The sequence below is a fragment of the Varanus komodoensis genome, unplaced genomic scaffold (assembly GCF_004798865.1).
Source record: "Varanus komodoensis strain SLA01 unplaced genomic scaffold, ASM479886v1 scaffold4, whole genome shotgun sequence".
NCBI classification, from domain to species: domain Eukaryota; kingdom Metazoa; phylum Chordata; class Lepidosauria; order Squamata; family Varanidae; genus Varanus; species Varanus komodoensis.
This window is the reverse complement of record NW_025335941.1, coordinates 57,092,647-57,119,889: the sequence shown is the minus strand read 5'-3', so window position 1 is coordinate 57,119,889 and position 27,243 is coordinate 57,092,647. Positions and strand designations below refer to the sequence as shown.

The window sequence follows — 27,243 nt, the reverse complement described above, 5'->3', positions numbered from 1 at the left end:
GTAAGTGCAGGATCTGTCACCTAAATTTCTGGGATCCTTACAATTCAAAAAGAATGTTTGGCAATGCATCACTATACAGAATTAACAACTAGAGTTATTGTTTGTGATCTCTGTGCATCACACATATGGACTTTTCGCACATGTGTGGAGCGGTTTATCAGGAAGAATTCAAAGCTGGGCTTGTGCAGCTTCAGGGTGGCCAAGAGCATGTGTGACCATCATATATAAAATACCAGACCTAGAATATGGAGTGGTGATGTAACAGCAAACTATGGTTTGGGAAATGTACCTCTGGTTTGCATATTTTCTATTCCTGCCCGCCTTCCTTCCTTCCTTATTTAAAATGTTTATATCCTGCCCTTTACAGTGTCTCAGGACAGTGATAACATAAATAAGACACAGCATCAGATTCCTTCCTCCCCTCCTTCATGTGTGACAAATTCCTTGCTTCTTTTCTTGTTTAAAACAAACCATACTGTATGCATGGGGGGGGGGGGATTTCCACAAACCAGGATTTAAAATCATAACTTTATCCTAGTTTCCCAAGTACGCGCAAATCATAGTTTCCCTCAGACCAGGAAAGGAACGAGGATATCTCCAAGCATGACATGAGGAGAGCGTATGGAAGCCTCTTCGTCTCCACCAGTCTTCTTACCTTCAGAGAGCTGAGCAGGAGGAGGAAATAAGAGAGAGTAGAAAATGTTTCCCTCCATGCTGAGGGTGCAAATTTGTGCAAAGTTTAAATCAGAGTTGACTCACTGCTTGTTTTTCAGTTTCCTGGATGCACAGAATAAGCAAATGCAAACAGGAAATGAGTACAAAGAGGAGTGGCAAGATGAACATAGAATCGTAATGATCCTGAACATTGTTTCATTGCCCATTCCTGTTTACAGGAACGTTTTCGTGGGTACTCATTGTTAGGCAAAGAACATATTACATCTCAATTAGGAACTAAAGATAAATGCACTCTGGTAAATGGAGGTCGTGGGGTCACAGTCATTTAATAGAAGAACGGGAAATAGAAATTGGAGAACAACCCAAAGAAACTTAAGAGATAAGGAGGAGAGAAACTCAATTAAAATAATCTATCGTCTCTTGGATCCTAGAATAGTTTTCTGCTTTATTAAAAAATTACATAACCTTGCTGACAGAATTGCATTTTGAAAATAAGCAGTAGGGAGAACTGCTTTGTCAGTTCGCCCATAGTTTTATTGCATTGCATTCATACCTGTCTTTATTTTTCTTCAAAGAACCCAAGGTGACTTACACATTTCGCCTCCTCTCCATTTTAGCCTCCTAAACAGCAATCCTGTGAGGTAGGTTAGGCTGAGAGGCAGCAAGGGGCCCGAAGTCACCTGGTGGGTTCGATGGCTAACTGGAGAGTAGAACCCAGTTTTCCTGGGTCCCAATTCTGCACTCGTTACCACTATACCACACTGAAACGGCTCTCTCTCATTGTTTCTGACACACACAATGCTCAAGCTCCTCTTTTATTGTCCTCCAACCACTTTTCCTGGAAGCTTTACACTGCCAAGTATAAATAATTCTAGTGTTGGGTTTTCTGAGGGGTAGAAATTAAATCAATATACAGCCTGGGTTCACATGGCACAGCAAGTGATCCTGTGTGGTTTCCATGCTGTGCATTTGTGTGCCTGGATGCCCCTAACAGATGATTAAGTGGTTCTTACGCTAGCATGGTTTCTACCTTTCTCAGCCATTTCCCCTGCTGCTGGCACATATCCCATCAGCTACCACACCTGAACTCCAATCCCCCACTGGATGGCTGGAACAGCTCCTGCAGCTGCTGCTCTTTCCAGCAAACTCTGTGGTAGCTGCATACCAGGAATGCAGAAACCATGATTCTGGGTTTGGACAACTGGAAAAACCATGGTAAAGTGTGGAAACCAAAGCATAGATGATAGTTTATTGCCTTGGTTTCTAGAGCAAAATGCACCATGCCCAAAATGGCTATTGTTGTAAACTGAAGATAAGGAAATATACCACCTATTGATGCCAGATGGCTGGATGTGTTGCACATGATACTATAGAAGCAGAATCAGGAGTTCAACATAGCGTTGCTCTTTAGATCCACCTCATCCTGAACTTACGCTTCCTGTTTGTTTTTATTGTTATGGTTGCAAACCACTTAGAGAATCCAGTAGGACTATCATCGATAAGATGAATCGATCGATCGATCGATCAATCATAAACAGTGTGACTAAAGTCTTCATGCAGGGAAGTACAGGATGCAATGCCTAACATGGTCAGCAGCTTGACTTCTCTTTTATCCGATTTTTGTCCACCTTCTGGTTGAATTCATTTATGCAGGTGTGTACCAAGTTTTAGAGAAAAGCAGAACCGCAGTCATTCTTGTAGTGTTATTGGCATGGCCAGGAGCTGTTGGGATTTCTCACAGACCCAAGACAGTCACTGCTTTCTCTTAGTGCAGGGCCAAGGCTGAAGACAAAGAGGGTGATGCCAACAATGCTAGCAAATTTTAGCTCAATACTCCTATAGCCAGTAATTAAGCCTTGGAGAGGCATTTTGATCATGGGCATGTTGTGAGCGGAGCTGGCCGGAGAAAGGGGTCAGACTAGATGGCCTGGGAGGCCCCTTCTGACTCTCTCTGTTTCTGTGTTTTAGAATGGTGGGGAAATCACCAAAGCAAACGATGGCTGAAGAAAAGGGGAGATGAGAAGGGGTATATGTGACCACTTAGGGAATCCTGGAGGCCAACTAGAGGACTGAGGAGAGCCAGACTTGACTCCAGGGAGCTTCTCCACCCCTGTTTAAAGAGACCCACTGAAGGTGTTATCCCTGGAGCCAGCTCTGTCAGCTGCAGTTCTAGACTCAGGCATTGCTAAGAATCCTATCTCCCAACTTAGAAATACACATTGTGGGGGCTTGTAATACAAGGGGAGCATTATAATCACTGGATGCCTGCTTTGTTCCTATTTTATCAGGCAGTTGGCTATAAAGAGCTCTAAATGGCAATCCTACATCTGTCCTGAAAGTTTCTCTAAATTTGTCTTGGCCCTCTCCAGGTTTCAGGGCAATTTCTTTTCATCTCTTTCCATGAAATATTTTTGAAAAAAAAATGTTTTGTTCAACCCTGCTTCTAGTGATAAAAGGTGAGTCACCCACCAGCATTTTCCAATATTCAATTTGCTGAGAGTGATGAACATCAGAAATAGATGAATAGATACCCAAAAAAAGTCTGTGAGAAGGCATAAATGTGTAACTTTCTTTGTGTTTATGAACTGCTGTCTGGTGTGCCGCTTCCATTATTCTCCTTCTTGCTTATCGTGTGTTCCTATTTCTCTTTTCTCTTGTTTATATCCACAGAGTGTAGTTTATCAAAGCCATTCCTTGTTCACAAAATGCTGTTCCTCTTCTGATCTCCAAGGCGTTTTCATCATGAGTCCCCACATATTTCACCTGTTCTTCCTTGGGAAACCAACAATATGCCACAGAGAAGAACATTTAGGACACATAGTTCATGTTCTAGATGGATAGCACAGTGTTATGGGAACATGTTGGGTTCTGTACCTAATGGGGGTCTCTCATACCATCTTTAGCTCCAGCGCACTCAGCTTTTTAATTTTTAAATTTACATTTTTGGCCCTATGATGGATGGACTTTAAATCACTTTGGTTATGACCTTTGACCAAAGTGAATATTTCAATGTTACATATTGCATTCAGGGTTTGTGTACTACACCGACCCAACATCAGCAGTCCCAGAGCCACTTGTAAGGAGTATTCTTCTAATCCAGGAGTAGACAACCTTATATATATAGACAACCCAGGTGTTTTGGAGTGTACATCTCACCAGTCTCAAGCAACATAGCTGGTCATCAGGGTTAATGGGGTTTATGGGACTTGTAGTCTGCAACACCTGAACAGCACCAACCCTGTTCTGATCTGCCAGTAGTATAAGGTGTAACTTGGACCATCACAGCCCAGGGTACATTACACCTGTGGCAAGTATTATATTGCCTGAGTTTCTCTATGGATTTCTTTACCATTCCCCAAACCATAAGGATGTTTGGGACTTATTTTCCTTCCCAGTCAAGTCAGTGTAATTGGTCTTCCATATATTACCACAGTAGCACATTAATTGCTTCTGCATGGCTTTCCCTCACATGGTTCTTTTTTAAAATAATTTTTTATTAAGATTTTAAACGAACACTAAAGACATCAGTCATCAAATACATCAGACGTACTGGGTCAGCCCCCTACTCATATTTTTTAACATTCCATAGTCATATTCAAATCCATTTATGATAACTTAAAAACATATTTAAATCTAAGCCAAGTCCTGTTTCTCCAGCCAATAACAAAAAGTCCCAAGTTTGATAGAAATCACTATCTTCTTTCTCCTTCAGTGATAAAGTCAATCTGTACATTTCTGCACAGTCCAGAATCTATTTTAGAATCAGTTCATCGGTGGGTAATTCCTCACTTTTCCAGTGTTGAGCGAATGCAATTCTCGCCGCGGTGATTACATGTAACATCAAATACATTTCTTGTTTACTAATGTCTTCCGCTATAATGCCTAATAAAAAAACTTGAGGTTTAAAAGCTAAGGATTTTTGTAACATTTCCTCGAGCCATTTATGTATTTTAATCCAATACTTTTTCACATTGTCGCAAGTCCACCACATATGGTAAAAAGTACCCAATTTATGTTTACATTTCCAACATCCATTTGACATATTTGGAAACATCTTAGCTAATCGATTTGGCAACAGATACCATCAATAAAACATTTTATCCCCACATGGTTCTTGCAGTGTTTGGAAGTTGGCCAGACATGCTTTTCTTCCCATCCAACACTTGACAACTTGTGTAATTGGCTCTACCTCCATGGTCCCAGGCTTCCCAGTGTTGCAGTTGTGAACAGGAATAAGATGAATAGGCATCCCCTGTGCCACTGGAGTCATATTTAAAGGGCCCCAATGGAGGTCACATACTCAAGATAGTATGATAAAATATGTCTGGTTTGCCAAGAGACAGAGGCACCGAGTATCTCTAATCTTTAAAATGATTCTCCACCTTTTCAATGCATCTAGCTGAAATGGTTCTTTATCACTCCTGATTATGAAAGTAGGAGGCAGTTATTATCCTGGTTAATAAACACAAAATATACAAGCGACAGAAAAAATGTATATGTGGCATGAACCATGTCCATGTCCAAGCAATTAGTACAGTGGCCTATACCTAAAAGTCAATTGGCATCTAATTAATGTTAAGTATTTAAAACTAGCTTTAGGATTCTGGACTTTTATGCAAGTATATATGTGAATGTGATATTGGCCTCATGAATATCGTCTTTTAATATCTCATTATGTTTTCTTGTGGAAAGAATCACATGCTTGCAGCCTAAAATGTTGCATAAGACTTTAGGCAGTTCCAGAGAAGTGTTCACAGGATGACATCTCAAAATTGTCTGTTAGCACTGCCCAAATCTTTCTCCCATGAATGACAATTTGATATACTTAAACTCTTTAACTGAAATGGGCAGCTAAATCCAACTTTCTGCCCTGCAGCTTCTCTGTTAATATCTCTCTATTATTTGCTCCTGGACTGTGTCTTTCAAAATGTATCATCCCAGAATTTTAATGATGGATTAGGATGACAGAGAGAGGGGGGGAGGTGAAATTACATAGTTAAACATGTTGGTTTTAGAATCATGGTTCACCATGGATTATTACTATGTGTTCAACACTACACATACATTACAGTAATCACCCATAACAGTTTTGCCTCCTCAAGTGAGACTGGAAATGTTTGATCCATGCCATAATGATCAAATGATTTAAATTCCCCGTTCAACTTTCATGGCAGTTAATCTGTGATGAATACCTTTGGATTCAATATAAGGAGGAAATGGTTTCGAAATTGGTTTAGGCTAAAGAAAATAGCCACACTCCAGTAAACATTTTGCAAAATTCTGAATATAAAAGCTCTGCATTTAAGAATTAAACCCTATTTTGACAAACCCAGATTTATGAAAAGTTTTGCTGGTCAGAAACATGGTTGTGTGAACCTTCCACATCTGTGGTTTGTAGAGATGGACAATCATCCACGTTTGGGAACCAAATGCATGAACTAATTGTGTGAACTGAAAGCATAGCTATTCTTCTCTGCTTTTCTGTATTTTGTGATGCCGTTCTCTAGTCAAAACATACGTGCAGATATATGCATAAATACAGGGACAGTGTTTATATGGAGGAAAATATAATACAAAATGCATATTGGCGAACATAACTTAGCAAAACGCATTATGTTAAGAAAACCTTGCATACAGAATCTGCATGGTAGGAGAAAATTTGCATGGGTTTCTATGCTGAATTTGAGAAACCAGAAGAAGTTAAGCTGAACTGATTTATCTGTCCCTGTATGGTTGTAATTCTGATTGTTCCATTCTAGGCTGTATGTTTATTTGAGTGCTGATCATGTTTATACTCTATGCTAGCAGGTTAAGGATTCTACTGGTGTATTGATGATGTGTTGGCTTTTCAGACTCACTGCCTGAACTGAAAGAGGCAGCCTTGGGTTTGGTGATTCTGGGGGATCTCAACTTCCATGCCAAGGCTGCTGAACCTGGGGTAGCCCAGAACTTCATGACCTCCATGATAGCCATGGGGCTGTCTCAACATTGCCCCTCACAGATATGAGAGAACACATTCTTGATTTCAGTTTTTCAACTGGGCAGATCTGAATATGGAGGAAGTAATATTGTCAAGGTTGGAACACTTCCTAGTGAGGTTGAGATTCTCAGTAGACTTCCCTTCTGTAAAGGCATGGGACCTATTAAAATGATCCACCCACAGAGGCTGATGGATCACAATAGATTCTAAAGGCTCTGGGGTATTTTCTTGCTGGTGTGACTGCTCACACTGAGAAATGCAGAGAAGACCCATGCAGTAGACATGATCGCAGCCAAGAACCTTCTTCAGAGAAGAGCCCAGCCAGTTTCTTGGTATACACCTAAGCTGAGGGCAGTGAAGCAATAAGGAAGATGGCTAGAATGTAAACAGAGGAAAGCTTGTGCTGAGTCTGACCAAACACTGCTTAGAGCTCATTACTGAGCCTACTCTGATGCAATGAAGTTGGCAGAGAGGGAAATCTTTCCCACCACCTTCTGCATCTCCCAGTGTCATCCAGCAGAGCTTTTTCGAGTTCCTTGTGGCTTGCTGCAATATGGGCCAGAGAGAGAACTCTCACTGCAAGAAGTTCTGCACGGCATTTTGAAGATAAAGTAGTTCAGATTTATCGTAAATTGGACACCACAATTAATCCAGTTCCACTAGTGGAAAATGAAGCACCACCTGGACTAGTTTCAGTGTATGATTTCAGTTGTTGAAGCCCAAGGAAGTGTCCAAGCTGGTTGGCAAAGCTTGGTGGATCATCTGTGTGCTTGATCTTTGCCCTTCATGGTGATGCAAAAGTTATTGGAAATATGTGTGTATTTTCATCAGTTTTTGTAAATATATACCCCTTCAGTCTCTGTGTAGTATTCTTCTTTATATGTTTTGCTCATTGACTGTTATGTTGAACTAAGAAAAATACACAAAATATTCTGTGACACCAAAATTTATGTATATTGTGGTGGACTTTATGTGTACTTTTCTGAAGTTGGAGAAAAACACCAATGGAACAGATGAAAGAAAACGTTTAAATGGCTAGTTAAGACCTACCTTTATTCCGAGGCATTTGACTGCATATGATAAGGTTTTTAATGAATCCTAGGATTTCTACTGCTAATTGTTTAAAATCCTTTATAACTTTATATGTAATTATCTACTGTGTTTTTATATTATTGCAATTTTAGAGTTTTGATTTCTTTAACCCACCAAGACAGCTTTAGCTTTTGGGCCGTATAAAAATGCTATGAATGAATGAATGAATGTGTGTCAGGGGAGAGACGGAGCTTCTATGGCTTCCGTCAAATGCACAATGAGAACATCTGAGTAAATTTAGTGCGCTGCTGATTGTCCTAAAAGTATAAGAATTGCACACTGATGGCCTGTGCATAGTATGTGCATGAAAGTAGGAAGATGCCACTAATCTGGGATGCTAGGAGAGTCGGCACTGCTCCAAGAGAGCGCTGGAATGGCAGGACATCAGACCAGCCTGGATGCCCACAGTCAAGAGCCGTTGCAGTAAGGAATGCTGATGTTCACATGTCCGTTCATGATAACGAGCCCAGTGTCTGGATTCCAGCATCTCTTTTCACACAATGACTTCAAAATGCTTTGGAACAGATGCCTAATGGGCAACTTTGTGCTTTAAATTTCTCCTTGTTGCTATTTTCAGTAAACCTGAATGTCCCTACTCTTCTTTTTGCAGGAGTTATATATACAGCAGATATCCTAGATCGAGAGACGACCCAGTCCTACTGGCTCACCGTGTATGCAACAGATCATGGTGTCGTTCCACTCTACACCACCATTGAGGTCTATGTTGAAGTTGAAGATGTGAATGACAATGCCCCATTGACTTCTGAACCCATCTATTACCCATCTGTTTTGGAAAACTCTCCCAAGGATGTATCCGTTATTCAGATACAGGCTCAGGATCCTGATTCTACCACTAATGAAAGGATGACCTATAGGATTACCAGTGGAAATCCTCAGAACTTTTTCATCATCAATACTAAAACAGGTAAGGAGAGGTTTCTTTTTTCTCTTGTGTAGTTATCGGTTGATATAAACATATTATCAATCAATTTATTTGCACATTTTAGTGTTTTCCTGGTATTTTAAACTGTCTTCAAGCTAGTGAAATGTATGCACTGACCACACCAGACCTGTCCATACTTCAAACAGTATGGAAGATGTGTCAAGGTCAAGAGGTGTTTTGTGGAGTGCTTGGGAATGGAAGGTGTCTAGGGAATATACATATGTGTATGTGCACACAAAATCCATAGGTGGAATATGTTTGCCAAAGAGGCTATGAATCCCTTTTACGTGTGTGCATTTTAAGAAGACCAGCTGAGCATCTGTCACGTTTGGCTCAAACAGGGATGGGCAATTTGTTCTGTATCCCTGGGCACCACTCTTTTTTCTGGGCCATGGTCTGAATGGATCTCCGTAAGGAAGGAGATACTTCTTTAAAAAAAAAAATGAAAGCAAAACGACTATAATAAACAGAACAAACTGAAATAGACAAGATTGCCAAGGGAATTTGATACAGATCTAACCAGTACAATCAGCCCTCAAAGCCTATCCTGCAACACTCCATAAAAATGTAATACAAAAAAAAAAAATCTTTAATCTATACAACAACAGATCCTCCAATCACTTCAGATCCTCCTCAGCATTCGCTATCTTTTTGAACACCTCAGATCTACTTACCATGGTGCACTTTCCTCTAACAATCTTCTAAGCAGCAGGCTCCACCAATCCATTTCTCCGTTCTTCAATTGTTGAGGGCTCTAAGGATGGAGATACTCCTGCCAGTAGGAGTTTCCAACTCAGCTCACTATCTTCTTTCTTAGCTCTTCCCTTTCTACCAACTCCTAATCAGTATTCAGCGTGAAAGAAAGCAAGTTTCTTGAGAACTGAGCAGGGAAACCCCACTCAGTGGTCCCATGAGACTGGAGCGCTTCCAGATCAAGCTTTTCCTATCACAGAAGGTCCAGATACTGGGTTGGTTCTCATAGCACTACAACCCCACCATCGTTTATGTAACACCTTTTTTTGCATTCATGCCCATATAATCACATTACTGGGCTGATAGTTTCCTTATACCTTGCTAAACACTGCAGAGCAAGATTTGATGTCATGTAATGGGTTATCGCAGCTGTTTCAATTAGACTTAGTTTTACAGAAATAGTTTTAGAAGTTTAAACGGGTTTTCATTTTTGTATATTGGAATATTAAACTATTTTAAATGTGTATACTAGAATTTCATGGTTTATTGTATCTGTATTTTTATTGAATCTTTTTTGTGCTTTGAGAAACTGTTGTAAACTACACAGAGAGCTTAAGCTGTTGGGTGGTATAGAAATAAAACAAACAACAAATGAGGCACCTCCATCCTGATTATAGGGGGCCAAGATTGTATTTTCATGTGCAACCTAACTCTTTTAATGATGGACCTCTCTATGTGCCAGGTTCAGTCCATTAAAGAAGGCATGTGCCTAACCATGGACTAGATAGCAATAATTCCTATCACATATTAAACCCAAAAAGAATGTAACACTGTATTGTGAAATAGCTTGAAAATAACCCTCCACCCACATAGCTAAATGACCACTGACTCTTGCTTTGCAGTTAAATGCATATCTGAAACATGTTTCATCACATACTTTCATTCTAAATGTACTTTCTTTCAAACAATACAGTTCAAGATCATTTTCATTTCTATTATATCATCATCATCTGAACTGAATTTGAGAAGCATAAATATGAGAGGGTAAATTCTAATTCACACAATAGCTAAAATGATGTAGGCCAGGTCAGTATGCAGCAGAATTCACAAAAAATGAATCCCCCAGTCCTCCTTAATTGCTAGGCAGAGGAGAGATGGGACCTGGCTGTTTTGGACAGCAACCATGCATGTGCATGAATTTGAGCTGCAGCCTCAGTCAGGCTTTCAACTTGACTGTTTCTGCTCCCCAAAATAGGCAAGGTGGCTACAATACTGGCTCACCGTCATGCATCGTGCATTAATCTGGAGGTGTGAATTCTGTAATGGGGCCCTAATACACCAGAGTTGTTTAAACAGCAAGAGTACAATCCGTAATAAACTATTTCCTTTCATTCAAGCAGTTGCTTGGAAAGGTTTAGTTAGGGCCAAGGAATGCTGGAGAAAGGAAGGTAAATAAAAGAGAAGTTGGAGTCATATACATTAACACAGATGGATCGAAGCTGTAAATTTTCTGCTTTATTTCCCATATATGGGTGTTAATTGCAAAACAAAGCAGGAATTTATAGCCTTGATTTCTGCATTTGTGTGTGTGTGTTCCAAGGGAAGAAATTCATTTTAATGCAAACCATTACACTTGAAAAAAAACCCTTACAAACCAAACTGGTGTACCAAACATGGTGCATGAATCAGCCCCATTGTGTGAATTATTTAGCTTGACTGCAGGCAAATTGCCAGGGGTTTGGAGTCAGTAATGGGCTGGATGAAAGAACATAAACTGAAGCTCAATACAGATAAGATGGAAGTGATGGTGGCTACTGAATAATGCCATCTATCTATCCCTTTCCCTTTAGAAGACAGATCAAACCACCGTGGAGCAGATATTCATTGGGCAATCTATGAATTATATTGGATTTCTGTCCCAACTGTTTAAGATACTGGTAGTACTGCTCCTGCGTTTCTGTCTGAAAGGAACGATAAAATGGATTCTAATAAATTAATAAATAAAAAGACAGGAAGGAAGATCTGATTGAGCTGAGAGGAGGTCAATATCTTATGTTTCATGCGTGGAGACAAAACTTGGTATCTGGTGATTGAGTGGTAATTGTGATAGGCAGGGATACTCTTCGCCAATATCCTTTGGATTGATGGCAATCCCCACCCATCCCATCCCTCTTTCTCACATAAAACCTTGGCAAGTTCTACATGGGCCTACCTTGAACAGTGTTTTGGAAACCTCAAGTAGGCCAGTGTGCAGCCATCAAGATGATGCCCATCTTTAGCCTGAGGGAATATGTGATTCTGATATTTCACGAACTGCTTAGGCTGTCATTTAGTTTTTGAACGTAGAGAAAAGTGCAGGAAGTTACTGGAGCAGGCCCTCTTTGCCTTGGAGCTGGTGGTGTGAGGTGGCAGCCTTCACCCATATGAACTTGTTTGCTTTAGGTGTGATGGAAGGTTCTGCCCTGGACAAATGTTCCTGCGAGATCAGGGGATGGGGATGGGGATGGCCTTTTCACTGACAGTAAGTTTAGCCAGTGCTCTGATACAGTAGGACCATAGCTAAGGCTCTCTTTGCTTGCGCCAGACCCCACAAAGCCTGGAAATCAGAAGCTAACAGAGGTACCCTGCAATATGTAGGAATGTTGTACACCTGTAAACTGTTCTTGCTTGCAAATTATTCTCCTTGCACTCAGGTATTTCCGGGGTCTTTCAGGCCCAAATTTATATGCAGAAGATGGAATGTGTAGACCCAGCAAAGATACCTCACCGTGCCACTGTCTAGCATCCATAAGATCAATCTAGTACCACTGTTTTCATATTTCATACTAAACTATCCATCATCTAGGAAAGATGGAACAATAATACAGGATGCAAAATGGATAACACTCAATAAATTAACAGAATTTGAAAGCTGGTTGCTTTTCTAGTTACTTCACTGGGTTAAAAATAACTTTGAATTGGTTATAAGTGTAAGATACAGGTCAAATAAAACTAATATTTTCAATATTTGAAATGCAATTTTAGAAATACCTGTTTTGATTTATATGCACAATATCCCCCCTTTTAAAACCCCCTTTCCAATAATTAAATTTTAAACGTACATACAGCTTCAAGATTATGTTTGCTTTTGCTGCCATATGTGTTTTAAAGTTCTTTAGTTTGTTTGGACACGGTAAACAAATGTTCTTGCAATGCAGCAGGGATGCTGGCTCAGTTACCACATTTTCATTTAACCGCTGTTGACCACAGTCGGAAAGAGAAGTTGTGAAGTGCCAAAGAGCGGTCGTAAAGCGCTTCCTCTAAGTGAAAATTCCCAGTTTAATAGGGAAAGAACAAAAATTGAGGTTGCCAGGATATATGGGAAGAATAAATCTTTTGTCCATGAAACAGTGAAAAAAGAAATGCATATACAGAAAAGATAGGACATACAGTGTTCACTATTATCCATGTTTTCAGGCATCCGCTGGGGGTTTTGGAGCGTGTCCCTACAGACACGGGGGTCCTGCTGGATCTTCTCTGGAGTCAAAAGAGTCCTGGGATCATAGCTACTTTTACTCTTTATCGTGAGCCTCAGTGACATTCCACATGCCATTAAATATTCAATTAAGGCTGGCTTCTTCTGGCTGGTCCTTTTACACATCTCATAAATAGTATTTTAGAAACCCCGAGTGTGCCCTTCGCGTAGTGTCATTCTGCAACCTTTACTCTTGCTTGTGGCTGTCAGTCAGCAATTACATCAGCAACACCAGGCTGGCTCCAAACACAGTCATACTGATGGGCAAGCAGAGCCTATTAAATCAGCCCCCGAAATGCAACATGCTGTTGGCATGAGAAATCGCTGTGCTAGTGGGCTCCATTGCCGCTTCCCATCGCACAAGTGCTAATGGACCACTGTAATCTGCAAGGAGTTGCGGGACTTGCAAGCAGAACCCTTTCTGGATCCCCCCCAGAACATACTTGGAACTTGGTATCCGCTCGCCCACCGTTATCTGCACTGGCAGATGAGAGTGCTGGATAGGGTCCAGCGGGATTTGATTCCGTTGCGGTTTGCTCAAGTGAGTCTGCTCCTATGTTAGGGTTGCATGAAGATTGTGTTTCCTTTTGCAAATCCCTTGCAAATGTCAAGTTTGCAGTCCAGAAATTGAACAGAAGTACATTTTCTCCAAACATGTTTGAACATCCCTTAACCTGTCTTCAGGCCCCCAAAACTTATACTTGAAAAAAGCAGCAGTTTTGTCAAAACTTAACCTTTTCAACAACACTTCCCTCCCCCCAAATATATGCTTTTCTGAAAATGCATATCTTGGTTAAAACATGCCTCTTATGTATCACGCAGGCTTTGGTCTACGAGGGACATTTATATCATTCTCAAAATTTGCAGCAATTTGGGAACTGGTTGTGTGAGTTTCACATTCAATAGCTGCCCATTCTGTGCAGATTTTCCTGTTAACACAAAATGAACAATGGTTGCAAATGTGAGCACAAACGGAGGGAAAAAGTAGCGGGCTGATGTCTGAAGAGTTTCAGTGAGCTTGAATGTTAGTTATTCACACACCCTGGCTTTATGTGGGGGTGTACAAGAATTTCATTTCAATTAGCAAACCACTCGCTAACAGAAGCACTCTGATTGCAACCCAGCATACGGGGTGTATATATTCCCCAAAAAGGTTTCACAGCTCCTGAATTTGGTTAACTTTAACAAATGCACTTTTAAGAATGCATATTTTAAGCGATGCACACCTTTTAAATGTTCGTTTTCACACTTTCGTCGATGGAGGAATAGTGTGTGCTTTTCTTATTAAGAATATGCACTTTTCTTGTTGGAATGAAGAGAAAAGCAGGTTGCTGGCAAGAATGGGAATGTGCTGGACCGAGCTTGGCATGTGGTTCAGAACAGCTCCATGTGCTAAAGCACCTCTGGTTCTCCCATCCCTAACTTTGCCTCTGACCAAATTCAGCCCCCTTCAAAAACAGAAAAAAGTGAGTAGCATCCTGGGCTATACTGCAACATGGAAATCCGTCTCATTTGAACTCAAGTAATTTCCTGCAGATGGAGTTGTTTTTTCCATAGATGTCCATCCCGAAGATGGACCATGATTTGCACCTTTTTCACAGCTAATGAAATTTGTCCAAGTAAGCACCTAAACCCATGTAGAATGATAGTGCAAAATCAGCCAATTAGTGGCTTTAAAGCTTGTGCAGAACAAGGTCCACCTTAGAGACAGACGTCTTTCCTCACAGCTCCTACAGGCCTTACCAAGTGGAATCTGGGGGATTCCTCACACATTCCTTACACCAACTTGGTATTTATTATCTTTATAGTATGCATTTTTGTGTACTTAGTCCATTTCTTAAAGATGGTCTGCAAGGTTACTACAGGGAGCCTGTGTTATCCACCAGTTATGTGTTAAGAGAAAAATGATTTCCTAAAAGAAAGGCGTTGTGTGTTTGTGTGTGCATGCACATGCTTGCACATGTGTAGTCTATTACCATGCACTGTGGCCTGTCACAACAGAGGATACACTCAGAAAAGCAGGTCTTGTTCTGGATGCAAATGTAATGTGTCCTGGCTTCTACATGGCAAGGCAAATCAAAAGCCCCATTGAACTAGCTGAAACCCTCATGCTCAGGGGAACATACAACCCTAAATCAGTCACCAGACACATTATCTTATAAATAGAACTCAGAGCTACTGAATGCAATGCAATCATGCCTCTTCTCTCTGGACAACTTTTCATGAAGATGCAGGAAATCATAACATCCCTAGGCGTGCTTTATCCTTTTTTTAAAAAACCTCAAATTGCAAAGCTGTATCTTTCTTCCTTCCACAGAAAGCATGAGAACCAGAAAGTGGGGTGGGTTGTGAATGCAGAAGGCATTACGGTGTTGTTATTTCAGACAAAATTCTTCCTCTATGAGGGCCTAAGGAAACATCTTCATCTTTGCTGCTGCAATGGTTTTAAAAGTAGGTCAGGTCAGTAAGGAGCTCCGAGTCAGTCGAAAAGCTCATCTGAGCTAGAAATATTGCTAAACAAGTGGAGAGATAGCTGAGTTGTTACTAGTCAGATGTTCTTGGTTTGCAGCAGCCTTGGATGAGTCCTCTGTTTATTTCCCTGATGGAAAATGAGTCCATCAACACAAGATAGGGCAGAACTTACTAAATTAAGTACCTGTAAAACAAAGAAGGTATAGAAGAGGATCAGTCTATTAGTGCTTATTAGCATGGTAGCTCAATGGAACAGAGAGGTAGCATTCCCTATGCTGATAATGAACCCACAATGCCCATCTGGAATCTTATGCATCCAGAATGGCACCTCTATTAGCAAGGAACACTGGTGATGTGGAGGTGGGAACAGAGGGCATTCCATAGGCAGCGATGGCCATTCATTGGATGGCTTTCCAAGGGATGTCAGGAACTCTGTTTCCTTTTGTGCCTAATGGTGGCCAAGTGCAACTGGCATGTAGTGACACAAACATCAGTGAATACGTTATCCCAAAATGCCAGGTGAGTTGAGCATAAAAGGAGGCTTATGGAAGCTGCTTCTTTCTATTCATCTGCAGGCTTCCGCTTGCTTTAGGGCTTACGATTCCGTAGAGCCTAGATTGTGCCCTCTACTATGGACCTAATACTAAGGCAAAGTTGAAACAAGGATATGCATCTTTGCTTGTTTGCACGTGGAATGTTGCTACTCAAAGGGTGCTAAGGTTTTTGAATAGGGTTGAGATTAACTCTTTTGGATTCTGGTCCTCCGAAATCCATGGGCTTCCTCTCCTGCTCAGCCCAGTCCTGCAAAACGATCCAAGCCAAGAGGAAGTCTGCAAACACTAGGGGTCCCCCCCTTGTGCAGTCAGCAGCCTTGGCCACCAGGAGCTGCTGCAGGATGGGAAATGGGGGAGCTACCAGTGGGTGTGCCAGCTGCCGTTCCCAGTGACCAGCATTCTCTCTGTTCCCTGCTCGCCGCAGCAGTACATGCAGAAAAGGGGTGCAGAGAGTCGGCCCCATTCCCAGCACCCAGCCTTCTTCCACATGCTGGCCAATTTCTCAGATCTTAGGCACCTTCAAAGAAGACTGGAATCTGGGAAGCCAAAACCAGGGAATCTGACAGATTTTCCACACCAGCCAGATTCCTTGCACCTCCCTATATTTGCATGCCTTGAGTCCTTTTCCTTCTTCCCACAAATAAACTTGACAAGAGTTGCATGCACCTCTTTCAAGGTAGCCTTCATACTAAGTCCAGCATTTTCCACTTTTCGAAGTTTCAAGCGTAGGGCTTGCAACAGAATGTGCTGGCTTGGACCTTTATTTCCATGCCCTCGGGGAACCTGCAAAGCATGTGAGGTGGAGTGAAGAGTGGCAACAGCCTACTTGGATCATTGCTTGCCCTGTTTCCCCTCCTCTCTTGAGGAGATTGGCTAGCTGCATGGAAGAGAAGGCTGCTAGCGGTGGCTGTGGTCCCTCTCCAGTATCAGGACAGCATGCCTATTTATGCCACTTGCTGAGGAACATGAGTGGGAAGGGGCCTCCCACAGGTGCCATGATGGCTGCTGTCTGGACGGAATGCTTGGCTGGATGGCTTTTGGTCTGATCCGGCTCAGCTCTTCCTATGGGACCTTTTATGGAGCGTGGTGATGACAAGGTCAGCTAGAGTGCCAGAGTAACTGACAGATTCTCCTTATTCTGGAAAATGAATGAAGTGATAAAGTGATGACAGTTTTACTGTTGGTTGTGACAGGTTAGCACAGAGACCGTCAGAACGAGCAGCATGATCAACTGCAGCTTGGCTACTGCTTTCCGTTCTTTTGATCTGGCTCCTATTTCATGTGAGCAGCTAAGGGTTGCCTTTCTGGGAGCTGAAGCTCTTTCGTTAAAGCTCAGCCTGTTAGTTGTGTTGTGCTGATGTCACCAGAAAAAGCACCACTGAGTTCAACCTAGTTTATCCCCAGGTAAGTATGCATAGGACTGAAGTCATGTCCCGGAAATGCAGTTGTAAGATCTTAATCATTTTAGGGTTCTTTGTCTGTGTTTGCTAGACACTATTGATGTGGTAATTCCCAGGTGCCTCAGGAAAATGGTCATCATCTTTGCAGGGTCATTTTGCCTAATCTGTTTAAGGAATAATGTCCTATGCTTGACCTTTCCTCCTCAAGACTTCCAGCATTCATTATTCACCACTCATGCTTATCTTACTCACACTGGCTAGCCCATGTTAGTATATCTCTGCTTCAGAAGGGAAGCTTATCCAACATGGCCCATGGCCTGGGAGCCTGTCTTTGTAGTGCTAATATTGATATTAATTCACTACAGGCAGCTCACTGTTGGAAAACAACTGCAGTGCCTACCTGGATGGACCACTGCCCCTCTCCAGTACTATTCCAATTTAGCATATAAAGCAATACAGTAGTAAGAATTTCTCACATGCATCCTAGCAAGCTGTTACAGGGCAGATATCACATAGTGAGCTGCAAATGGAGGCACAGAGCTTCTTTTTCATCAAGAGCCAAATTCCATCTTGGCACAGCTCTCAGAGGCAACGTTCCAGCCGTGGGTGGAGCTGCGAGCAGAGCAGGTACGGTCAAGAAAAATAGGTCACAAGCACCAAAAAATGCCAACGTAGCTTAAAGCTTTTACTACCAGGAACACTTGGGAAAGCATGCTCAAAAGCTGGGAAACCTCCAGATGATGGCGGCCTGGGTGAAGGCTTTGGGGTCAGGAGAAGGCGCATCTGAGAAACCTGAGATTCTGCACTGGCATAAGTCATATGAGTTGACTTGCTTATTTTTAAGAAAGACTCCTGCAGTTGAAGTCTGGAGCCCAGCCTGTATTTGGCCTTCAGACCTTCTAGCCAGATTTGGACATACACAGAAGGCAGCGTATGTGTATGATAGCACCCCAGCTGTGGAATTTGTTCTCCAGAGAGGTTTGCCTGGCACTGTCACTTTTCAGCGCCAGGCCAAAACCTTTTTATTTTCCCAATGTTTTAAGACCTAACTGTTTTAATCAGGGTTTTACCATTAGCTAAATTTTAGGACACTGTGTTTAAATGAATACATTTTTGTATTGTTAAACCATCCCAAGACTTCGGTAATGGGACGATCCACAAAAGTTATTGTTATAAATAAATAAATAAATAAATAAGTCCAAAAACTGCCTCTCCACAAAAGTTGTTATTATAAATAAACAAACTTGTCCAAAAACAAACTCTGACTCATCTGTGCTCCGCAGTCACCTGGCAAGGTTCCGTCTCCTGGATACTTACACTTCACTTCAGATATTGATGCAATACACATTCAACCATTGGTACAACTTTTCAAATTTGAAATCTTAACCTCCCTGTGGATTGTCTGTAAAATGATTTTAGGGTAAAGGCAGTTCTGAGGCGATTACGAATAGGCACGACGCCCTGCCCACCTTCTAAAGCATTTCAGTTTCGTTTTGCCCCAGTTGCAAAACTCCACTGGCATTCCTTGAAGTGATATCACCTGTTTTGAAATGCTTCTTTGTGTAGCCTTCCTCTTGGATTTATGCATGTAAGCAATCTTGCTATTTCCAGCCACCTCCCAGGATGCTGGCTTCTTGATATGTGCTTGGAAGCTCGCATTTCAGACCACCAAAGGTGAATGCTTTCAACTCCATGCTCGGAGTCTGAAAGTGACAGAAAGGGTGTGCGTGTTTGAAGGGAAGCATCCCGCACTGGCTGTTGTGGCGAGATAATGCCATTTTCCTTGGCAGCTTGAAGGGCTTTGGCTTCTGCCTCCAATCAGCTGGCTGCAAAATTTATCTTTCCTGAACCTGCCCCCACCTCCAACCCCCCCCTTGCTCAAATGCTGTGCATGTAGCATGCGCTTCAGTGATAAATATATAAAATGCTTCTGCTCCTATATCTTGCAAATGTGTGTGTGTTTGTCTCCCTTGCTCGTTGTCTTCTCTATCTTGCTTCTCCATGCTTTGGCTCTTGATTTGCTGGTTCTCTGGCCCAGCTGGCAGGCAGAGTCTAGATTGCTGTCCCCGCCAGCACTCCCACTTGAACCACCCTCTGTATGTTGGCCCATTTCTGCCATTCTGGAAGAAAGGTGCAGTAAGAGATGGTAATACCGCTCTGATTGTAAGATGGTGACATGCTTTCTCACGGCCTAGAGATGGAGGCAGCTGAGTGAAGACCCAAAGGGTCGTGACAGCTATACCTGAAATGGACCCCCTGTCCTTACACTGAGATCAGGCTAAAGTCAACTCTGGTAGCCTCTTGCTGCATTTCAGCAGCTGGCTGGCAAGTTTGGCTTGTGTATGTGTGGTTTTTTTTCAAGCACACTGCAGATACAGGCTTACTGGTGGCTAAAATGGTCCCCAGACCTCCAGGAGTTTCCCACTACTGCAATCAGTGCGAGACATGCTTCTGCTGATTTCTAAAGGTTATTTAGAAGACGAAGATCACAAACAGGAGGAATCCTGCACATTTCTAGTGCAGTCTAAAAAGCACAAGCCCAGCCAAGAAAGGGCTTGCACTGTTGCTCTGTGCCATCAAGTTGTCTTCAACTTACGGCAACCACTTGAATGAAAGTCTTCCAAAATGCCCTATCCATGAAAGCCCTGCTCAGCAATTTGTTTCATTGTAAAGAAGACCAAAGAGACATACAAGTGACATTGTCAATTCAGGTGAGAGAGATTTGCCCTGTTTTGGATGGGGCTGCACTCCCGCTAAGAGATAGGGTATGTAGCTTGGGAGTATTCTTCAACCCGGAGCTCTCCCTGGAATCCCAGGTGGCTTCCGTGGCAAGGAGTGCCTCCCAGCAGCTGATGCTGGTCCATCAACTTCATTCTTATCTGGATAGAAAGAGCCTAGCAACAGCGACCCATGCAGTAATAGCCCCCTTTTGGACTATCGGAATGTGCTTTATATGGCGCTTTCCTTAAAGATGATCCAGATACTTCAGCTGGTACAAAACAGAGCTGCAAAGCTATTATGGGACCAGCACATGTAACCAACGTCGGTCCTGTACCATCTGCCCTGGCTACCAATTGATGTCCTGGCCCGATTTAAAGTGCTTACAGGATGGAGTGGATGAAATCGTGGAATAGTAGAGTTGGAAAGGGCCAGTAAGCCCATCAAGTCTAACCCCTTGCTCACTGCAGGACTCCCAGTTAAACCATCCATCTCATATGGCTGTCCAACTATATCTTCAATGCCTGTAGTTGTGGGAGAGCCCACAACCACCCTAGGTCATTGGTTCCTTGGTCATGCTGCTCTCACAGTTGGAAAGTTCTTCCAGATGTTCAGCCAGAAGCTGGCTTCCTGTAACTTGGGCCCATTATTCGATGCCCAACACTCTGGAATGAACAAGAAGAGATGCTGTCCTTCCTCTTTGTGAGAGTCTTTCAAGTACTTGAAGAGTGCTGTTATATCTCACCTCGGACTTCTCTTCTCCAGGCTAAGCATGCCTAGTTCTCTCAACCTTTCCTCATACGGCTTTGTTTCCAGTTCCTGGATCATCCTTGTTGCCCTCTTCTGAACCCTTTCTGGCTTGTTTTTCCCTTCCGTCTCCCCTTCATCAAGGAAGCAGCCTGCAAGTCCAACCTTGCAGCTGCTAGTCCACACCCAGAGTCCCAACAGCAAGGTTGCAGCTCCTTGTTTACCTTGGATCTCAGAATACAAAGAATCGTAGGGTCCCCTAGTCTCTTACTTACTTGCTGTATGGCGAACCTTTTCCTGGAGAGCAGGGATGACACCTTAATGAGTTTCAGACTGCAGGGTAGATATCCAGGCAATGTTGTAGAGAGATGGAGTGGCAGAGAATTGGAACAGGGCTCTAGATGAAGAGAGCCGGGCATACTTGTACAATCCTTGCTCAGTATCTTTTTAGGAAACAGCTGCAGGAGACAAGTTCAGTGATGCATGCAACTTGCCAAGTTTAATTTTGCTTCCAAAGGGTGAGGGGAGACACCTTTCTATACTTTCTAGAATACTTTATATGATTTAAATACCCTCAGGCATGCCATTGACTCCTTAGGATATTTTAATGTTTAACTGCTATTCAACCATGTATAACCGGAGAAATTTACAGCATGGGGTAAACAGATGGGTTAGCAATTGTGCATGTAATTAAAAATAACCCTTGATTTTTAAAAAGTGTTTAAATATTCAACTTCCTTTATGTGGAAGAGAAAAAAAATAATCATCTTGATGGAAACCGGTGATGCACAGTAACATAATGAATAAGAATCCTTGGAAAAGTCTGTCACTCACTGCACACTTGACATATAATATTCACATTTAGCAAATTGCAGACAGAATTAGCATGCGGGTATTTCAAAGATGTATTGTAAAAATAAAGCCAATGGAGCAAAATTTGGTTTCTGTTCAGGCTTCTTTTGGAATGAGCATATATAGGATTTTTCCCCAAGTAAGCCGGGGGTGGATTATATGATTGTTTCTGTCTATAACTCTAAACTGGCCTTCCTCAACCTGGGACCTTCCAGCTGTGTTGGACTGCAGTTCACATCATCCTGATCTGGAAGTGGTGGATCTTGTAGTCTAACACATCTGAAGGAAGCCCGATTGGAAAGGTTGCTCTAACCAGAACTGTCCTCCTCATACTTTTCTGTTGCCACTGCTCATTGGCACCTTTTTGCAAAAACTTTTGTAGAATGAGTTCTTGTGAGAAATAACTCTCCCCTGCTCCCTCAGTTCAGTTCCACTTAAGTGCCCAACACACCACCACAGGTGTTTGGTATTTATTTACTTAAATGTTTAGGCTATTTTTGTACCACCCAGATCAGTTTATAATAAACAAAGCAATTATTTAAAGTGTAATCACAAACAATACATATTTTAAAGGATTAAAATAGTTGAATTGGAAAAGCATAAGGAGAAAGTGTTTCAGGTGTCTAGAGAACCCGACAGAGAAAACAGAAAGTATAGAGAAAACAGAATGCTGGTGCAGACAGCAAGGACATACCCTGGCAAACTTCCTTGGGGAAAGACCTCCACAAATGAGATATCACAAGAGACAAAATCCCCCTGCTTTCTCTGATCACCACCATTTCATCCAGAAGAAGGCTTCAACAGGTGATCGTTGGGATCTAGGGATCTGTGAGGAATCTCTTTGTGGACTGGGGAGCTGCCGAATCCCTTGGCTCAGCTCCCTAGAGTCCCAGCTGCTTTCTCTCAACTGTGCGCCCGATTTCCTAGCACGTGTGCCAAGTGTTTGCATGGCACGCTTCAGGAATCGAGGGCCATGTGCACAAGTGGTCCCCGTGTTTCACTCACATTAACTTGCAGCCTTTGTTTGTGCTGTGAGTGCTGGGGAAGAAGGTTGTTCCTTGCATAACTGGAGTTCTGCCAACATTCATGGACTTCTTAGCTTGGCTTGCTTCCTGAGCCAAGACTGAGCATGAGAGAAAGTCCAACAAACTGAAGAGAGACAGATTCCATATAGGATCATCTCAGTCTGGATGTAGTTGGCATGGGAGTATTCCTTGCCACTGGGTGTGTTGCTGTGGAAGAAGACCTTCCTTTCAATGGATGCATAACTGCTTGTTTGAAGTTTAGCATGTATAGGTTGTCCTTATTTCCCTGGAGAACACCCCAAGAGAATCTGTAGGTGGAACATCCCCCTTGACTTAGAGTAAACGAGGGAGTTCTTGTAAGCAGGAGCATATACAGTGCAATCTGTGAAAGCCCTTCAGAATAAGAACTTCCATGTTCCGTGCCAGTGTGCTTCCAAGATGAGTTACTGGGAAGCAACAGTGAGGGGGCATTTATCCCCTCGCTGTGGCCTACTGAGATAGCATCTGGCTGACTGAGTCCTGGACAAGATGGACTGATGGTGATCCACCAGTGCTCCAAGAGGCAGACGGCAGATCTGAAGCACCACAGATTTGATCTGTGGACAATCACAGGTAAAGCAAAACCAAAAACTTACAGTTCTTCCTTTATGGCAGCTCACATTGTCGTAATGCACGGCATCTAATGGTCACCTGCTGTCTTGTAGGCCAGGACCATGATGGTCCTCCTTGGAATCTGGCCCTCTTCTGTCTGTCAGACTTCTTCAGCCATTGTTTAGGAACATGCTGGGCTTGGAGGCAGTTGGTGAACGCTTGAAGAACTTTGCTTGTGCACAAGCAGCCTTCTTCCACAAGGCAGCACAGCAGGGCACATGCATGGTAGTCGGACACTTCTTGTGCAGCATTCGTGCAGGCTTCTTTCCAGTGGCTGCCAACACAAATGCTCAGTACACTCCTAGGGAGTCAGAGTCACAAGCATGAGCAGGCAGGCTGGAGCCCGGGGACCCAACCTCAGAGGATTCCGAGGATTCACACCCCCAAAAGGTATTCCTCACATCCCCTAATCAAAGCCCAGGTTCGCTTTAAAGAGAGGAATTCTTGCTCGCTCGATTTTTGTTTTAAATGGCTCCTCTTTATTTCCACCTTTCCCTGCCTCTTCTACTTGCTGTTATTTCATGCTTTCCCACTCCGCAGTTGTTGAATTCACCACTAGCAGTTGATGAGTCTGAAGCATAATGCAGCATGGCATGAAAATGAATGGTCTCACCCAGGGTAATGGCAGTGCAGTTTATGAGCCCATCTATCAAAGCTTTGAGAAATGCTCCACTAGCCACTGATGTTTCCTTTGACTGTTCCTTTGACCGTACACCCCGTGCCTGTTTTTTCCTGCCATTTTTAATGGGACTTATGCTAGCTTGAGTTGGTGAGCAAGGATTCTGTGCAGGCCAATACGTGGAACTTCTTTTTACTGAAGAGGGCTGACAAAGAAGGAACAGGAAGGCCTGTTCTTTTTCCAGCTTGGTCTGTTTTTGTGCTGACCACTGAGGAAGTGAAACCACAGAAATGCAAAGGGCTAGAGAAAAAGGAATTGCCCAGTTCTTTTTCTCCTTCACCAGACTGAATTGCTCCTAGCTAGCAAAATAATTCATTAAACTACTTTTTTCTTGTAAGTGAAGGTTCCCCTTTAGTAAAAGTAAAGCAGGGGAGCAAATGTTTGCGGACTACTAACTTTTGGCATCTTAGTAAAATGCTCAGCTTACCATCAAGGAAATTCATCTAGGATTGCATTCCAGGTGTCTTACACCATCTTTAAAATGTTAGGTGTTGTGCATTACCTATTCTGAAAACTGTACTTGCCAGGTGCAGCGTTTGTGTGTGTGTGTGTTTGTGTGTGTAAGCAAGCCTACAGAAGAAAGTATACTCTAATTATAGGCTACATTTTCACTTTCCCGACAGCAGAACTCCATACTTAATCACTTCCAATGTAAGTCGTATTGAGTGACTACATTTTCAAGTTGCCAGTTCCGATTTGTATACTGTGTGGTGTTTATTTTCATTATCTGCCAGTGAAACATCTTGGATTACATAAGCTTCTAAAATAACTCAATCCAGAACATCTAAATCAAGAGCAAACACATTCTTCCATCATGTGCCATATTAATTTTGTACTACCTCTGGGATGTGACCTGGGATCTTTTCAAGATGATAAGCATGTCATGAGCGGCGCTGGCTGGAGCCAGGGGTCAGACTAGATGGCCTGGGAGACTCCTTCTGATTCACTCTGTTTCTATATTTCTAAGAATAAGAAACTCAGTGCTGACTGAAATTCAATAGAGAACATTCATATCATGATATACACTTTGCCAAATACAATATCTGATTTGATGAAGCTTATATGTTAATATTACTATCCAGTGTAGATTTTATCTATGTGCTGTTGAATTGATCAAAGATTACCAGTTTCCTAGTTAATGAAGGAGGTGGGGGAGGAGATTTCGATAGAATGTTGAAAGATCAAATTCCCTCCTCCCCCAATGTGGAAAGGCTGTTTAGATGGCCTGCACATAATTGAAAATTGTTTCCTTTTTTCAAATTCCTCTGGATTTCCATCGCAGTATTATCATATGCCACCCTTCAGCATTCCCCAGACTTTTAGGAATGATTTATTAGTCTGCGCCATGTTCTCTTCAAATGACTTCTAGATAGGAATGAGAAATTTGTTCAGTTCACATTTCAGTATAAAGTTATCCAAGTCATGCTTCCTGAATATAAACACAAGCTGGATTCAGTTGGGTGTCAAAATCCCAATTTTTCTAAAGTTTGAGATTCTTTTGTTTAAGAAGGATACACAAATGTTGGAAAGATGTGTAGAAAATGCATTTAAATGTTCACTTGCCACTCCACCTGGAAGACATTATTCATACACTTCCCAGATTTGCAGTGCATCTTGTTTCTGGCCACATTCCTTTGCAATTCTGTTTCTGCCTTTCTCTGCCTCCAAACCATCCAAATCAAACTCTCAGTATAAAGAAAAGTGTTAGATAGCAGGTATCTGGAATCACATCTTCTGCAACAGCTGCCTGTGAGAAACGTCTTCATTAACTTGATTATCATATTACTGCAATTAAGCACCTTTCGCCTTTACAACCGTCTGTTTTGCCTAGGTTAATGAAAGTGCAAAAGAAAACATAGTTTCCAGGTGCTGTTGTGTAGTGGTGAGTGTGCTACATTAGTTTTAAGTTACTAGTTTAATTATTCTTTTCAGCATGATCGTAACATGTTCAGTGTCTAGGAACTGCTTCTCTTGATGCAAAATTCTGTTCAGTCAGGCTGCTTACAGAACCCAAGGGGTGACAAAAGAGGTTCAAGATATTAATGTTACTAATCAGACTGAATTTTACTTTTACTTTGTAAGTGAAAACCTTGCAAAAACCATCTGAAAGATCAAGTCACATTTAAGATATGTTCTGTTACAGCCAGTTATGTGCTGATATGATCAGGCTGAAAACCTAAATTAGGATTGGCAATCTGACTGGTCCAAAACTGTCCAGGAATACTGCCCTTAAAAAATTGGCATTAAAAGAACAAACAGAATAATGTCATTGATTGGTTTAGGGCACATGCTAATTCTAAGCATGTACACACAAATTAGATAGTTACTATTCTGAAACAATAACATCAAGTTAAAAATGAATTAGGTTAGTATATTTTAATTAAACTTTTTACCAAGTAGATCAGTGTGGCAGATGCAGTATCATACACAGTTTCTCCCTCTAATTTCATCTCTGTAGAACCCTGTAAGGAGCGCTAGCATGAAAGTGCACCATCACCTAATGATCTTCATCATTAACTGAGGATTTTAATCTGGGTTTCCATGGTCCCAGGGAATTTGAACTATGACCAATTTGAATTATGACCAACTATGATCCAAGTGAGGAGAGGCTTTGCCACTGATGACCAGTTAATTTCTTGTTCAGAGTTGCCTCAGATTTGGGAAATGGCCAGCAGTAGTAAACAGTGTTGAAATTCCATTCTGAATCTGCAAATCTATATTTTTCCTACCCGTAAGGACAGCTGCCATGTTGGACAAGAATAGAATTAAATGGTCTTCTCACAAAATCTACTGTTTTCTCTTCAGCTCTTAAAAACCCTCCGGATAGAAGTGAAATTGAAAAGAATCTTATCAGCACTTTTATTCTGCTCCTAGAAAAAAAAACCAGGAGCTGAAGTGGCCTCAGGCAGCAGAAACAACCTGAATACATTATGAGGCGTGAAGGGAAGATACCAAATCTCTCTCTCCCTCTCTCTCTGTTGTTGTTCTTATGTGCCATCAAGTTTTCTCCAATTTATGGTGACTGTATGAATGAATACCCTCCAAACTGTCCTGACCACAACAGCTCTGCTCAGCTCTTGTAAATCTGTGGCTGTGGCTTCTTTACTGGTCTTCCTCTTTTCCGTCTGTCTTCAACTTTCCCTAGCACAATTGTCTTCTCCGGTGTGTCTTACCTTCTCATGATGTGCCCAAAATGTGGCAGCCTCAGTTTCATCATTTTGCTACCAAGGAAAGCGCTGGCTTGCTTT

At 42.1% G+C, this 27,243-nt stretch overlaps 1 protein-coding gene across 1 annotated transcript in view; it reads left to right on the top strand.

Moving 5' to 3' along the window:
* FAT3 (FAT atypical cadherin 3) overlaps positions 1 to 27,243 on the top strand; it is a 399,679-nt gene that overhangs the window by 146,628 nt on the left and 225,808 nt on the right. Inside the window, exon 3 of the mRNA XM_044442719.1 lies at positions 8,358 to 8,672. Coding sequence (XP_044298654.1) covers positions 8,358 to 8,672 — 315 coding nt within the window. The remainder of the gene's footprint in view (positions 1 to 8,357; positions 8,673 to 27,243) is intronic.